Below are 13732 nucleotides of genomic sequence, written 5' to 3'. Positions count from 1 at the left end.
CAAACACGACAATTTCTCGTCCGATATCAGTTGAATTAGAGAAAAAAATGTCGACAGTAATAACTTGATATATGATAAGGTATTTTCGTTTTTGTTTTTGTTTATACTTTAATAAGCAAACAATAACTTTCTCACATGTTCCCAAGATTGTATTTGGTAACCAGGTATCAAGGTATCACATATTAACATTACAGGTAATGGAACCATCAGATATTTTAGGGTCAACTACCTCTAACCGAGGCTATATACCCGCATAAAATTAAATGCATTAATAGGAACATTGTCATTCATATGATATAAATGCATGTTTTTAAATAATTTAACACATGAAAACACGTGTACAGCATTTCACAGCCCAATTCTGAATAAAACTAGACTTAATACAAATGTGTGTACTGGCCAACTAAATGTTTAAAAAAAAAAGAATTATATATAGTACGACACGACTCATAGATCTAGCCAAGAGTGGCTATCAATGAATGGTTCAGTAAATTGCCTGCATCAGCATGCATGGGCACATCCCCTGTTTCATTTGAACAATAAGATGCCCTGCATTTGAAATGCAAAGCCTCTTCAATCGTGACTGTCCACTGATTGATGGCTAGACAAAAACAAAAACAATCGACAATTTATCAATGATTAAACAACGCCATAACTTTCCGTTTTGAAACACCTGGTTTTCATTACCAGTATTGCTAAGTGTAAATTAATCTACCTTATCGGGAAGTAGTTTGAATGGTTATTATAGCCATTATCGATCATCAGAAAGGGGTATTCGCGTTTATACAGTTGGTATTTTAACTCCATACCTGAACATTTACTTAAGAAATATATTTCTGAAGAGCTTAGTGTGAAATTATGGACTTTTAGTTGAACGTGAACGGTCCGTGTCTACCATTGTGTGTGTGTGACAGCGAAGGGCTATCATTTGAAGTCTACAACTGGCCCGGAAAGCCCATTCAGGCATGTAATGTACAGTACATACGTTAACTGAACGGCGTCTTGGGTTGAGAGACAGTGGAGTTTAACAGGACTTAGTTAACATAGTTGATATGAGAAGAGTTGTTTAATTAGACCGTAATATAATTTAAGTATGCAAAACGGTGTTTTCGAAATAGTTGTAAGGTATTAAGTGTATCGAATTTCTAGGATTTAATAGGCAACCGCGTATGACAAGGTAAACCATCCCAGCTAAATACATATTTATTTCGCTTTTCGTGTTTAAGGCGTTGACATTGGAAAAAAAGAATTAAGCTTTCGAAGTTTTGTGAACAAAAGGACTGAACAGAAGATCTAGAGTCGTTAACTTTTTTACTCAGTGAAGCAACTGATGGTGCTTGCTAAAGACTATTCAGAACATTGACTAAGAAATAAAGAGCAACAAGTGCAGACCGCTACTGATCGATTGGAAATTGTCAGAGGATATCCCTACCTGGGACCAACCTAGGATACACACCTCTCCTCCCAAATACACCACCAGCACTGCCACAGAGATGGGGTGGACCTGCTGTGCCACCTCCTCCATCGCCTTCACCTTTACCGGGCTCTTCCTGATGGCCGTGGGCTTCTCCATTCCGTTTTGGCTCAGCTACTCCCAGCCTGTGACAGAAAACGGTGCCACGCGCACCTACAATCTATACATGGGCACGTGGTACCTTATGGCGTGCGAGAAAGGCGAGAGCAACTCGTGCTCCTCCGAGCCCATAGAGCCCAAGTTTAACTCCAGACTCAACTCCTTGGGCTGGGATTTTAACGGGACCACCGCGGAAACACTAGCAAAGTCCGGGGCCAACGCCTTAGGTAAGAGCAACAAAGCTATATTTGCTTAAGGTCTAATTCAAGTATACACATGTCATTTTAATTTTAAAAGGTCTATTTTGTTTAGATCAAATAATATAACTGCATGTGACATAGAACATATAATGCCTGGTATGACTTTTACTATGTGTAGTGCGCAAGTCGAAAAGACCATCTGCGGTTGTCACGGTAGCTTTGAGGTCTTAATACAAAATTCTTAAGATACCAAAACTTTTGAAGTATCATAATGTACTGTGTGCCTATAGCTAGGGTTTGGTCGATATTGGTATCCCGGTCTGTGTCCTGTTATGGCTTAAAGCTGTTTCCAGTTGATAAAACTTTCATTTTTCTGTGAACTGAAAAAGTTGTTAACACCGGTGAGAGTGACATAAACATGTCAAATCACAACGCTAACAATATAAAACAATTAGCTCGGACAGTGAACGTCATTTATTTTCTTATCAAGACATTGAAATCACTTGGCGCTCGGTGTAAACAGTGTCATGTGTGACATTCTTACGTTTCCACGGCCACTGGTATTCCTCACCTGAATTCTCGTTCTCGTCAGATATTAAGATGTTTATAAACATTGGACACTCTTATTTTCCGCATTGGGGGATATCTAGAATGATCAAATAGCTCAACCCGATGTCAGCATCAGACAAGGGGACCATTACACCAATACTGACCTCAGAACTATCAAAAGGATTGGACTAAATGTCACCATGTATATATAGACTTATCTTTTACAGTTACTATAACGATGCTAAAAATGTCACTGCTTTGGAATAAATTGCTTTGATTTGTATTTCGTATACAATATAACCTAGCATTTATGTCATATCGCTGATAGCTTACCAGTTGTTGTATCATATGACATTTACAGTATTGATATACAATTACGTATTTTAATAAGGATTGCCTATGGCTACCGTAAAGGATGAATGTGAAGTACAATAATGTGAGATTGGCCTTTATCCCTCCGATCGAACTAGCAATCGATACCTCTCCGATGTTGGGACGGAGGACATGTCGCATTGTTTTCTTTCTGCAAAACTGAACACGATGTTTAAACTAAAGTTTTTACTATTTTTAAGGAGTGATTTAGACAACATGTGCATCTTTGTGCAGTAATTATAACACAGACAGGGAAAATTAATTACTAGAATGATCTGTCAAATTGGGATCTTAACACGAATAGCATATTGCATGCACATATCTAAAAAAAACTTGCTTTTTGTATCTTTTTTTGTGTGAATCCACATAATAACTGCGTTTCAAACTGCAACATGATTACAGTTACTCTTCCACTGCTGTCTCCAGCATGCACCATGGCGACCATCATTTCTGAAACTATATAAAAGTGTATTTTTTCAAATTCCACTGCCGCTACAAATTAGTACATGTAATTACTTCAAATTTTACAATTTCTCTATTTTACCATTTCCGACTCGTCCATTGCAACAAAAACAACCAATATTTCTATTTTTACCACCAATAACCAAGATGACCGCCAATTCTATACAAGTAGAAATACTGCGATCACCAACACCACCACTTCTTCTAGTACCAATACTGCCATCACCAACACCAACACTTCTACCAGTAGCAATACTGCAATTACCAACACCAACACTTCTACCAGTAGCAATACTGCCATCACCAACAGCAACACGTCTACCAGTAGCAATACTGCCATCACCAACACCACCACGTTGCCAAGTAGTACTGTCCTCACCAACAACACCACTTCTACCAATAGCAAAACTGCCGTCACCAACACCACCACTTATAACCAGTAGCAATACTGCCGTCACCAACACCGCCACTTCTACCAGTAGCAATACTGCCATCACGAACACCACCACTTCTACCAGTAGCAATACTGCCATTACCAACACCAACACTTCGACCAGTATCAAAACTGCCATCACCAACACTTCGACAAATAGCAATACTGTCATCACCACCACCACCACCACTTCTATCAGTAGCAATACTGCCATCACCAACACCACCACTTCTACCAATAGCAATACTGCCATCACCAGCACCAACAATTCGACCAGTAGCAATACTGCCGTCACCAACACCACCACTTCTACCAGTAGCAATACTGCCATCACCAACACCACCACTTCGACCAGTACCAATACTGCCGTCACCAACATCACCACTTCTACCAGTAGCAATACTGCCGTCACCAACACCACCACTTCTACCAGTAGCAATACTGCCGTCACCAACACCACCACTTCTACCAGTAGCAATACTGCCGTCACCAACACCACCACTTCTACCAGTAGCAATACTGCCATCACCAACACCACCACGTCGACCAGTACCAATACTGCCATCACCAATGTATTAGTATTAAGAATTTACCGATTTACACGCGTTATTCTATTGATATAAGTGTTTTACGACCCCCAACACCATATTTCGGTAGAAAGTTCCACTTGGGTAATTAACATTAAACACCGTTGGAAAAAAGTTATAAATATCTTACAAGAATAATAGAATTGAATGAACTTACCCATTATGTATTCGATAAAACAAGCCATAAGGCTCCATTAACTACAAAGATTAAAAGCAGCCAATGATTTCTTCAATGTCTTGTGTTCAAAAAGCGAAAGAAAACAACAACATAATAATTATAGGACTAGTCACTAACGAATTTGTGAAACTTGCCCTATCAGCCTACTGCAGGTGTCACCACCACCACCGCCACCGCGGCCGCCGCCGCCACCATCTACTCCACCACTGTGACCAGCAGTACAAGAAGCATGTCTCTTTTGTCGTCAAGGTGATGGTGCGAAGTGATGTGTAAAACCTTTTTAAGCCTCCACTTATTCTACTTTATACATGCTCTTCAATTCAAATATACATGAAAGATTAAAAACACAAGATGATGGTTCATTAAAATAATAGACCATATGCATTATTTTTTTATACATGCGAATATGTATCATACGAGTGGTTGTCTTTTAAATTATCAAGACAAAAACTATATTTGAATTTCTTTCACATTATTCTGCAATATCATATTAATTAAGATGTTTTTGCTTTATTATGCTACTGTTTTAAGTAAATTATTACCCTTTAAGCTGCACCCTCACACACTTCTTTTGTCGTGGAACGAGCCAATTTATGCAAAAATGCATGGAACCAGTGATATAAGACTGCTGACAAAAATCAGATCGCTGATTTTCATATTGAAGTTAAAAAAAAATGATGGTTTATGCATTTTTCTTAAACCGTTAGTAACGCTTTTAGCCATAAAACATAAATTTTCGGACAGAAATATAAAAATCTGCGATCTGATCTTTGTCCGCAGTGTAATATCACTGGTTTGTAGATATTTACGCAAAAATTGGCTCATTCTTATGCAACAAAAATGTCAAAACGATAAATCTATTAGAGTGCAGCTTTAAATAAAAGTATGGGTTTACAAACAAGACGCATTTTTGTGCAGGTAAAAACTTTTCTAATTATTCATTATCACAAAACTTATATCTTTATTTCAAACAAAGCCTTTAAATTTATTTATTGGTTAAATAAAACCGTATAGGGTCGTCAAGACATTATCTATAAAGAGCAAAAATTCAGAAAAACTGCTTTGTTGAAACTGCTAGCTTTACCAAATAAGGCAAAGTGAACACCTACTTTGAAACTCGACGCATTTTACAAAACAGTTGAAATATGCATATACATGTAAGTAAGTTGACAGCAACTTCAATTAGGTGATATATTCACCGTGCAAATATCAAAGTGTTCTTTTTGTAATGCCGTTTAACAAGTTTAAAGTATAGCAGCATATGTACAGAGATTTCGTTTGCGTTTATATACCCTGATAATTAGGAAGCCTTCAAATCTGCTTTAAAAATTCAATTTAATTATGTTAACCGTTTAATCGTTTTATCTAAACCTATTCACACTTCTGTTCCACTGCAAAGTTTTTATGTAATATTATACATCCATTGGAGACGAGACTTCCTGGTTGTCACGCTACATGAACACCATACGTCATTATTATTTACTATGTAAGGCCATTCATTAGCTGAGGGACTTTACCTATGGATTACGTAAAATAATATCGACATTGTTTGTGGGGGGAATAAGATAGATATGTGACCGGTTGTATTTTATGTTCTTTTCCCGATGATAATACCTGCCTGACAAATCAATGGGGCTCATTCGCACATGTTGCTCAGTTCAGTTTCCAATGTGGCAACATCTTGACCCATTTGTATACGCTTAGGTTTGTAACAAGTATAAAAAAAATCCCTTCAGACTGATATGTTTACAAACCACTTAGAACTAATTCATTTTAACCAGAATTGAAATATGTATGAATCAAAATTCAAAATCAATTTGCTTTTGAATAAGTAACTGCCGTCGATGAGATATGTACATAAAGTAAGCATTTGGGTTTGCATTTTAGTAAAAATATAGAATAATGAGATCCATATAGAATCGCGTTTTCTTTCAACTTTGGTTTGGGTTGCCCTATACCTTGACTTTAACATTCATGTCCTGTTATGTGTTTTTGAATATATACCTGCTCATGTTTCTTTGCCATAAAAGGCATTTGTTTACCATAAAAAGCTATCATTTTAAGTTTTACTATTATATTTCCATCACGACAGACTAAACCTATGACGACGTTGTTTTCGATTGAATAGCAGGCTTTATTTTATTTCTAACGACGCTTATATATGCGAGTACGTATTTGAATGATTTTTATGATTCATATGTTTTATGATTCATATGTAATTAATAAACATAGCAATAACTTGTTCCACTAAACACTAGCGGATTCGTTTTCAATATCTTTTTTATCAATAGTGGAGAAGAAAAGTAATAAAATACGCCCAAAATGCACAATTTCGGACAAGAAATTGTTGTTTTTTTTACTCCTACCCCCCCCCCCCCCCCCCTCCACACACGCCAACACTTTTAACCAAATAAATTACGTTTCTGAGGAAGGGCGCAATTCATAAGGAAACGCCGCCTAAGCTATGTCCCCTCTAACGTCGAATCCTAGATCAGCCCCTGCTAAATACACAAATACTTCAGTCGTTCACTGTACAATTATTATCTTGTCATTCCAATTTCAATTGCGGTCGGTATGTCCGCCCTCTTGTCTCGGAGGTTGGTGATGTAACGAATTTTAATTGTTTTGAAACTGATCCACATGTTCTTGTCTTTATATTTACCCTGTTTAATCATCTAAGGCTCACGTTAGGGGAAAACGTTTTCTATAAGCTTCTGGTGGACAAAATAAAATCCCTAATCGGAGATTGTGTCTATTTTTTCATGTTACTACTCAGGTGATGGTGATTCATTTACGCTTCAATGAAGTAAGATTTTGTTACTTGAAAGCAATAAATATACCTATAGATACTTACGCTAAAAGTTACTATGATTTAAGTGTTCTCAACCATCTACGTATTTGAAGTATAAAGGTAACTTTTAGGCGAAGTCTTTGTTCCGTTTAAACATATTTTATGCATGAAAAGGTAAAAAGAATAACGATAACATATTTCAATGCAGATATTTAAGATTTTGATCTTAAGCTTATATCATATTTCAGGCGAATCAAATGAATGACATTGAAGAAGGAAGAAGACAATGTGTGAAAATGTTATTGATTCATATCCATATTTCCCTGTCAATAAGCGCACGGTATTGACACGACCGTCTGACTCCTCGTTATAATTAGTCATAAAATGCAGATGCAATTGTCGTGTGTTTTTTAAACTAAAAGCGAGAACATTTCACCAAGTTTCGTTCAATAGTTGCATTAAGAATTGGCATCAGATGACACTCATTATACACACACCCCCATCATCTTTGAGAAAACATTAACCTGCCAGCCGTGCCCGGTCCATTCAACGCCTTGACTAGTTTGGTTACCGAGATGTACGTCAGCCATTTAAAGCTTCAGTGGATACACACACTTTTAGAAAAGTTAAGTTCAGTGATGTGAAAACTTTGGCCGTTAGCAACATCCCTCTTCCTTTTATCTACGTATATCTACATTCCCACAACCTAATACTAACATTGTGATAGTGTTGGTGAAAAACACAGACTGCATTGTACCCTGTCAACACTGGGGACTATCTGATCACTGCATCTTGTAATTGAATCCAACTCAACCATAAAGTTTGCAATTTCGAACATAAATACAATGAAAATATACGATTGTGAAACAAGTAGACCTGGATATTTGATACATTTGGTTTGAGGTATGGTCATGATGACTTATTGTCACACATGGTCACTGATGGTCCTATACAAATACATGAATTCATGATCTATAAGCTAACTTGAAGCGTTTATCCGTAATTATGTACTGCCTAATTTGAACGTATCCAGATAGATAAGTTTACATGTTTTTCCCTCTCAGCACGTGTACATGGGAGGTCAGATGTTACAGCATGAAGTATTTGAATATTAAAAGACATAAAATACATACGAAGCATTTAACCAGTAACAGAAAAAATGTATTAAAGGAAAATTGGATGAGGCGAGGCTACGTTGCCTAAATGGGCTTCTTAAAGTTTTCAATACAATCGAGATAAATGTGCATATCTGAATAAGCTTTTGACGGGCATTCTCATATACATGTACCTTCCTTTGAAAGCATGTTGATATTGTTTAATGTTTAATACCATGTTTACATAAAGTACATTTTCGGCGGCAAGTGGTTATTACAGTCTTAGATTTATGAGATGCTGGATAAACTTGTCTGGTATTGAACTATATAACTCTTCAAATGTATGATCAGTTTTGTAAATACTATAATTGTAACATTTTGGAGACTCATTAACAATATTGCTCCAAGTATGTTTGTATTGATATTTTAGTGACATTTCAACAGGATTTAAAGGGACTGTACACCAGATTGACGCCAAAACGTTTTTTTCTGTAACGAATCTCAGGAAAATTATCTTATAGAATGTGTTACGCTTTGATATCATAATTGTAAAAAAGTACCATAATGTAAAACAAAAATGTGTCGGAGACCGGGTTCGAACCCTTGTCGCCAATATTGCAGTCCAGCGTCGTATCCACTGAGCTACGACGACTTACTCTAATTAGGTGACATAATTAATCTATACACCTACCTCGGAAATATCACGTGACTAGCCAATCACGCATAAGGAATGAATTCTACCTGGTAGACATACCCAGTAATCTTTTTTAATGTAAAAATACTAAATAACTGCTAAACTTATTTAAATTGTAAACTATGTGGTACTTCAGTTAGTAAGTTTCAATGCATTGTACACATCGATGCCAAGTTTATATCAGTTTTCGACAATTTTCTTTTTTTCCGCTATTTTATCATACGGAGTACAGCCCCTTTAACAAAGATTCGTGTGTAGTCATACAGCTGGTTTTGCCCTATACTGTTTAGTCCTTACATTGTAAAGCCAAGAGTAATGCTTATTCATTTTAATGGACTTATTACAAGGTACTTGGTATAATATCGAAAATATGTTGTAGTTTATACCATAATCCGCTAAGACATTTCTTCATAGCAATACTTAGTGGGAATCTACCCTAGTCACTATTGAGCATAACATTTTTTCATGCAATATGTATTTTTCTTTTGAGCTAAGGTCACCAAAACCCCACTATTCACAGCCATATAACAGTTTTATCAAAAACGTTCCAGGTGACAATCTCATTGTATATCTAAGTTACTTACTTTAACATACATACTAAATTACGTCTTTCTTGCTTGATCAATAGCATGCCTTTTTGCATTTACAAAGTAGATTTTAAATAAACATGTCACGCGTAGATATTTTAATGTTTCTACAACTTCAAATCATTGACATAGCGCAAAAATATTTATATGTGTTGGTCTATCACCAAATACAATAATATCTTCGCTTTATCTTCGCTAATACAAGTACATAGTTTCACATTTTGATAGACCATTTATATACCTCCATAAATGAAGAGACTACAACTGTCCGACTCCAGCATACCACATTTGCTAGCCAGCTTTGTTAATTAGTTCTTACTTAACAAACACAATTTAACTCAAATACCATCCCTTCAAATATGTCTAAATGATCTTCATTTTCCTGGAACATCCCTGTACTAGCCCCCACTAGCACCCACCACTGTCTTGGATATCCACGTGTAGTTTACCGCACATTGATAAGCTAGAGTGGTCGAGTGGTGTTGATACTCGCCTCTAACTTAAGAGTTACTGGGTTCGAGCATACACGTAGGGGTTCCTGGTTCTTGGCCTCTCAAATAGAACACTATAAAACAACAAAATACCCAGAAAACGGCATCGAGGGCGAGTGTATAAGCTGATAGGTGTCATTACAATCTAGCACAGACAGATAAATATATATCCATCAAAATGGTGGACCGTGTGAATGTGGTTATACATAGTTTGGCGTTGTATCCTTTTAACGTCCCTATAATTCACATGCACCCTTCCACATTCCAGGATCGTATGTGTACTGGTGGGCGGTGCAGATATGCACCACTGTCGGGCTTGGCCTCGTCCTCCTCGCGGCCCTCGTGCTCCTCTGTTGCCGCTGCGCCGGCATCCACTCCAGGGGGTTCTTCGTCATTTCCGGTCTCATCATGCTGCTTGGAAGTAAGTATTCTTTAAATACGTATTTTTCTCGTCCGTTTTTTTTCAAGAAAAAATCGGGGTATTGTACTAGCATTGGTGTCGTTGTCGTCGTTGGCGTTGGTGTCGTTGTCGTCGTCGGCGTTGGTGTCGTTGTCGTCGTCGGCGTTGGTGTCGTTGTCGTCGTTGGCGTTGGTGTCGTTGTTGATACACGTTAACCTTGGCCGTAACTAAAACGTCAAAGATATTCAACGCATATTTTGTTCACGTGTGGCAAAAGACAATTCACTCATGTACAACATGGTTTTTATATTATAATATGGATAACCATGTAAGCTGTTCAAGCCTTTATCTCTAGGTTACTTTAATTGTTCAAAGAATGTTTTCATTCGTTCGCTCAGAAATGCATTTTTATGATGTACGTGAAGTTAGCGGCCTAGCGGCCTAGCGGCCTAGCGGCGTGAAGTTAGCGGCCTAGCGGCCGGCGTGCACAGACTCTGAGGCGATTATCAACCTTTTTTCAAAAAGTCGAACACGCAGTCAGCTTTTCAAAGCATGTGAACATGCCTCTCCTTCTCAAAAATATGTTGATAATCGCCTCAGAGTGATAGTCTGTGTATAAAAACAGTTAACATATCATTGTTTTAGAAGAAAATGCATGTATACATGCTTTGAAATAGGAAACCATGTTAGGCCGCTAGGCCGCTAGGCCGCTAGGCCGCCAGGCCGCTAACTTCACGCCGCTAGGCCGGCAGGCCGCTAACTTCACGCCGCTAGGCCGCTGAAGTGCTCGATCGACTTTTTTGGGGAAAAAAATGAAAAACGCTTCAGAGTGATAATTTGTGCATAAAAACAGTAAATACATCATTGTTTTAAAAGAACAGGCATGTTTAATGCTTTGAATTAGCTGACTGCTTTATCGACGTTTTTGAAAAACATGCTTCGAAATAGGATTCAATTTAGGCCGCTAGGGCGCTAGGCCGCTAACTTCACGTACATATTTTAATGCACCTATATTTAAAGGTAAACCCTACTGATTTTTGGTGAGTAGCTCAGACATGATATGAAATCCGTTTCCAATCAATAACCGAAGAACGCTCGAATGGTTAGTCATGACCAGTAGCTTAAGTCTATTGATTTTATGGTGAGTGGGTCACGGTCTTGGTGACTTTGAGCTGAAAATCCGTTACCGGTCAATAATCGATGAACGCTTGTACCTCAAACATGGTGTGCAGATTGTCCATGACTAGTAAAGTAAGGTCAATATCTAACCAATAGCTAATGAACTCATCGGCGCATGAACCTCGTGCTGTTGGAGCATTACCTCAGATTACCTGGATACTAAGATTTAAATACGGTAAACATGATCAAGCCATTTATCTACATTATTTACAGGTGTAGTGTTGTTTTCTTGTTTCTTCATTTCTTCTTTAACATAAAATAAGTATTGTTAGACCGTTTGTCCTTTTATAGTTGTTCATTTAAATTGAATCTCTAACAGTATGTGAATTATTCACATATACATATTCAATTATGTACATCAATCGCATTTAAAAGTATAACAGACACGAATTAACATACACTCAATCTTGTAGTAACTTATCATCTTTGTGCACATCTTTACTCTTTAAAAATGTCAGCAATCAATATTTTCAACCAAGACAGGGACTATGTTAGATATATGTTCATATGATATAGGCCTAAACATTTACGGCTATCTGTCCAATGAGGTATTTCGGGACATTTGTCACGTTCCTGTAATAGCTCTTGTTTTTTAAAAAAAACATTGTCCTTATAAAGTTAGGATTTCATGTTTTTCATTTAACTAAACTATTAACATTCATTTGTTGACAGGTATTCCTAGTTTGGCGATATCCATCCTTCAGCCTATATTGATCGCGTTGGTGTTCAGTATCCCTGGATACAGCGTGACCGCAGAGACGTTCCCCTGGTCCGTGCTCCTGTTCGGGTTTGGTAGCCTCATCTCCATCATCGCCGCCATCATGGTCCTCGTCGTCTCCTGTAAGTGGCGTGACTACGGGGAATACCGCGAACAAGACAAGGAATCCATTTCCGAGGACGAACGGCCTGTATCCCCTAGTGGTATCGAAATGATGTCACGCTCACAACCAAATTACGACCGACCACGTTTGCCCCCTAGCAACGGCCAACGAAACGGATATGACCGCCGTCCAGACTACGGCGGCTTCTCGAAGTCAAAGAAATACAGAGACCCGTATGATGACAGGTCGCGCGACCGTGACTATGGAAGAAGTTTAGATCGCGGTAGCCGGAACCAGGGGTATGAGGGATATGATAGGGGACACTACCCGCCACCCAGTTATGAGAAGAGTGATACCGGCGGGAACTCGCTCTCCGCCTCCCGACAAGATAATATGTACCGACCATATTCACAATATAAATATTGATACGGGATGTAGTCTAGTTCCGGTGTATCATTGTCCGCGTAGAATTTGTAATTTTATTCGGACATCTCAACGACATTTAGTCGCAATGCAATGTTTCATGCACTTTTGCGTGTATTTACAAACAAGGATACGAAATACCAGTGTGATATAGGAGCCTCATTAACCATCATATTCTGCTTTCAAGTGTCAGTGGCATTACATCGAAACATTTACATGGATATAAAACAGTAAGTTTACGCGCCGTTGTGAAGTATAGGACTTACAGGGATTGACGTGCTACATTGGTGCTCTATGCAACCGCTCACATCCACAGATAAATTACATGGGCAGTTATAAGTGTGATTTTATAGTGGGTTATCCCCCTTGAACCGATTTGGCTGCAAAGTATAGAATGCATGTATATAGCTACCGTTACCATTAATTAATTAAAGCAACTCAACCGTCCTACACAAAGGGAAACAATAACAAGAAAACAGGTACACCGTGATTGATTATAAAACTAAGGTTTTGATGTTTTTTTCAACAGTAAATAACAAGCTTTACGCGACAATGTTCGTAAATAGCTGCAATGTATGCCAGACAGTTTATGATCTGTTATCTGGAGGAAGAACACGTTCCATTTAATTTTAATCTTTTTACCTACTGATGTATGCACGATTTTATGGACGCATTTTTTAACCTTCAGGTAATGTCATGTTTACTGCAATACACATGCAGTATATCAATTATAATAAACAGCTTTATAGTTAGCCTTAGAACAAAAAAGTTAACACTACAAAGTTCGTTTCGTAAACTTCAAATTTTTGTTGGCCTTCATTTTTCGAGGCCATCCCTAACGCGACACAGTGTAGTTACTTACTTCTGAATAAATGACGGACGGGCATAGTACCCTATT

General features: G+C 37.9%; 1 protein-coding gene across 1 annotated transcript; it reads left to right on the top strand.

Moving 5' to 3' along the window:
* The first annotated feature begins 699 nt into the window (after positions 1 to 699).
* LOC128218709 (uncharacterized) lies at positions 700 to 13730 on the top strand. Its single transcript, XM_052926389.1, has 3 exons — positions 700 to 1800; positions 10280 to 10432; positions 12263 to 13730. Exons 1-3 carry the CDS (start codon positions 1494 to 1496, stop codon positions 12835 to 12837), a joined length of 1035 nt encoding a protein of 344 aa, XP_052782349.1. The 5' UTR covers positions 700 to 1493; the 3' UTR covers positions 12838 to 13730.
* Positions 13731 to 13732: the final 2 nt, after the last annotated feature.

The sequence above is a fragment of the Mya arenaria genome, chromosome 2, assembly GCF_026914265.1.
Source record: "Mya arenaria isolate MELC-2E11 chromosome 2, ASM2691426v1".
In the NCBI taxonomy this organism is placed as follows: domain Eukaryota; kingdom Metazoa; phylum Mollusca; class Bivalvia; order Myida; family Myidae; genus Mya; species Mya arenaria.
This window is presented reverse-complemented; position numbering and strand designations above follow the sequence as displayed.

Coding starts and splice junctions, on each gene's coding strand:
- LOC128218709 (XM_052926389.1), top strand. CDS start 1,494: ATGGGGTGGACCTGCTGTGCCACCTCCTCCATCGCCTTCACCTTTACC. Junction 1,801..10,279: donor GTCCGGGGCCAACGCCTTAG/GTAAGAGCAACA, acceptor TCCACATTCCAG/GATCGTATGTGTACTGGTGG. Junction 10,433..12,262: donor TCTCATCATGCTGCTTGGAA/GTAAGTATTCTT, acceptor ATTTGTTGACAG/GTATTCCTAGTTTGGCGATA.